Source organism: Echinops telfairi, unplaced genomic scaffold (genome assembly GCF_000313985.2).
Source record: "Echinops telfairi isolate 266 unplaced genomic scaffold, ASM31398v2 ScPeMD7_7457;HRSCAF=8495, whole genome shotgun sequence".
Lineage (NCBI taxonomy): Eukaryota > Metazoa > Chordata > Mammalia > Afrosoricida > Tenrecidae > Echinops > Echinops telfairi.
In genome coordinates, this window is record NW_022111357.1 from 27,882,209 (window position 1) to 27,884,078 (window position 1,870).

Here is a 1,870-nt window from a genome sequence, read left to right on the forward strand (position 1 = left end):
CCTCCAGGCTCAGCAGAGTGCGCACGGGCCCCGGCCCCACGGTCAGGCATACGGGAGGGCTCTCCAGGTCCCACGGGATGACTCCTGGGGGAAGAGGGGGGGAGCGGTCAGGACTGGGAGGGGCTCTCACCTTTCCTGTGGGCCCTCCCTCCTTCCAGCTGGATGGCGGCATTCCAGTCCACCTCGACTCTCACCATTTATGCCCCCTGCCCCCTGCCGCCCAGGACTTACTCCCCAGGCCTCCCCCACCCCTCCTGCCCTGGCCCTCTCCTCCTCATTTCTCTTGCCCCCACTTTTATTCGTTCATTCCACACACCTACTCCTTGTCAGGCCCACTGCATGCTGGGAAGGCACAAATGAACCAGACGCCGCCCCCACCCTCATGGAAACCCCCACTAGTCAGAGAAGCCAGGCAGTTACTCTGCAGTGACCATACAGTGTACCAGAGTGCAAATGCCAGGCATGCCCACGGGGCACGGGGGAAACTGGGGGGACAGGAGACTTCTTGGGAGAGGCGGCACCCACAGTAGGGCCGGCCAAGGAGGCCTTGGGTCAGACTCAGAGAGCTGGGGTTTGGCTGGGGTTCTGCCACCAACTCACTAAGGGCCTCTCCTCCTTTAAACCTCAGCTCCCCCATCTGTGAAACGGGGCCAGCGGGCTAATAAGCTTCATCTCTGCGGGCTGGCTTTCCTTGATGTCTTCTCACCCACGAGCGGGGGGCTTCACAGAGGCCGTGGGAAACGAAGTGGAAAGGTAGCAGAATTCCCCCGGGCGTGTTTCAGGCACCTGCACTGACTTCACGGGGACACTCCTGGGTCAGGGTGGGCAGGAGTCTGGGAGACGTGCCCCCTCTGTCCACCACCAGAACGCTCTCTACCCACTTATGCCCCAGCCCTGAGCTGAGCAGTGGACTCTGGATCTCACACCCAGTGCCCCACCTTGCCTTGCCAGGGTGGGGGCCTGGGGAGGGGGCTTGGGCTGGCCTAAGGCACTCCCCAGAGAGGGAGGGGCAGCCCCTTGCAGGCCCTCCTCCCCGGAGCCACCTGCTGAGGCTGGGGGAGCCACTGGGGATGAGACGGAAGCTGCTCCCTGGAGGCTGGGCAGACCTATCCCACCCCAGCATGGTCCCAGAACTCCCGGTCTCCCCACTCTCCTTGGCCTGTACAACAGCGTCCCCTCTTGTGCTTCTGCCCCTGGAGATTCAGGCTCCTAGGGCAGCTAAGAGGCAGGAGATAGAAGCAGCGCCCACATCCACCCTCTGAGCCCAGAAACATGGCCCGCTCATTCTAGCCCATGAGCATGAGCAGGGAAGGAGCAGGCTGGCCCCGAACCCCGGCGGTGGCTTCTGGGCCACATACACTTGGACTCGGGACTGCCCCTCTCTGAGCCTCTGTTTTCTCCTCTGTAAAGCAGACATACATGTGCCTACACCCCACGGGTATCGCAGGACTGAAGGAGACGTTATGTAGGGGCTCTGAGCCCAGTGCTGACACCCGGTGGCGAGAGGTGGGAGCTACTGGGACAGAGCATTCTATAGGGTGGGTGCCAAACGACCCCCAGGCCCATGTGGTCCGTGGCATTATCATGCCCCCTCTACCAGCCAGCAAAGGGAGACGCAGAGACCTTCAGCAAGGAGCCCCAGATCACAGGGCTGCGAAGCCCCCGCGCTCATTAGCTCACATTGTTTGGTATCATTTACGGCAACAGGCTGTGGAAGCAGGTGTTAACTCCACTTGACTAATGTAACAACAGACCCAGGGAGCTGACGACTAGTGTACACAGGCCAGGCGGGGCTCAAACTCAGCTCTGCTGACTTTGGGACAGGCCTCCTTCCCCAGCCCCACTACCCAATCAGCTTCTAGGTCTCCAA

General features: G+C 61.6%; 1 protein-coding gene across 1 annotated transcript in view; it reads right to left on the reverse strand.

Moving 5' to 3' along the window:
- ARHGEF10L (Rho guanine nucleotide exchange factor 10 like) overlaps window positions 1-1,870 on the reverse strand; it is a 160,968-nt gene that overhangs the window by 25,816 nt on the left and 133,282 nt on the right. Inside the window, exon 25 of the mRNA XM_045298944.1 lies at window positions 1-84. Within this exon, the coding sequence (XP_045154879.1) occupies window positions 1-84 (84 nt within the window). The remainder of the gene's footprint in view (window positions 85-1,870) is intronic.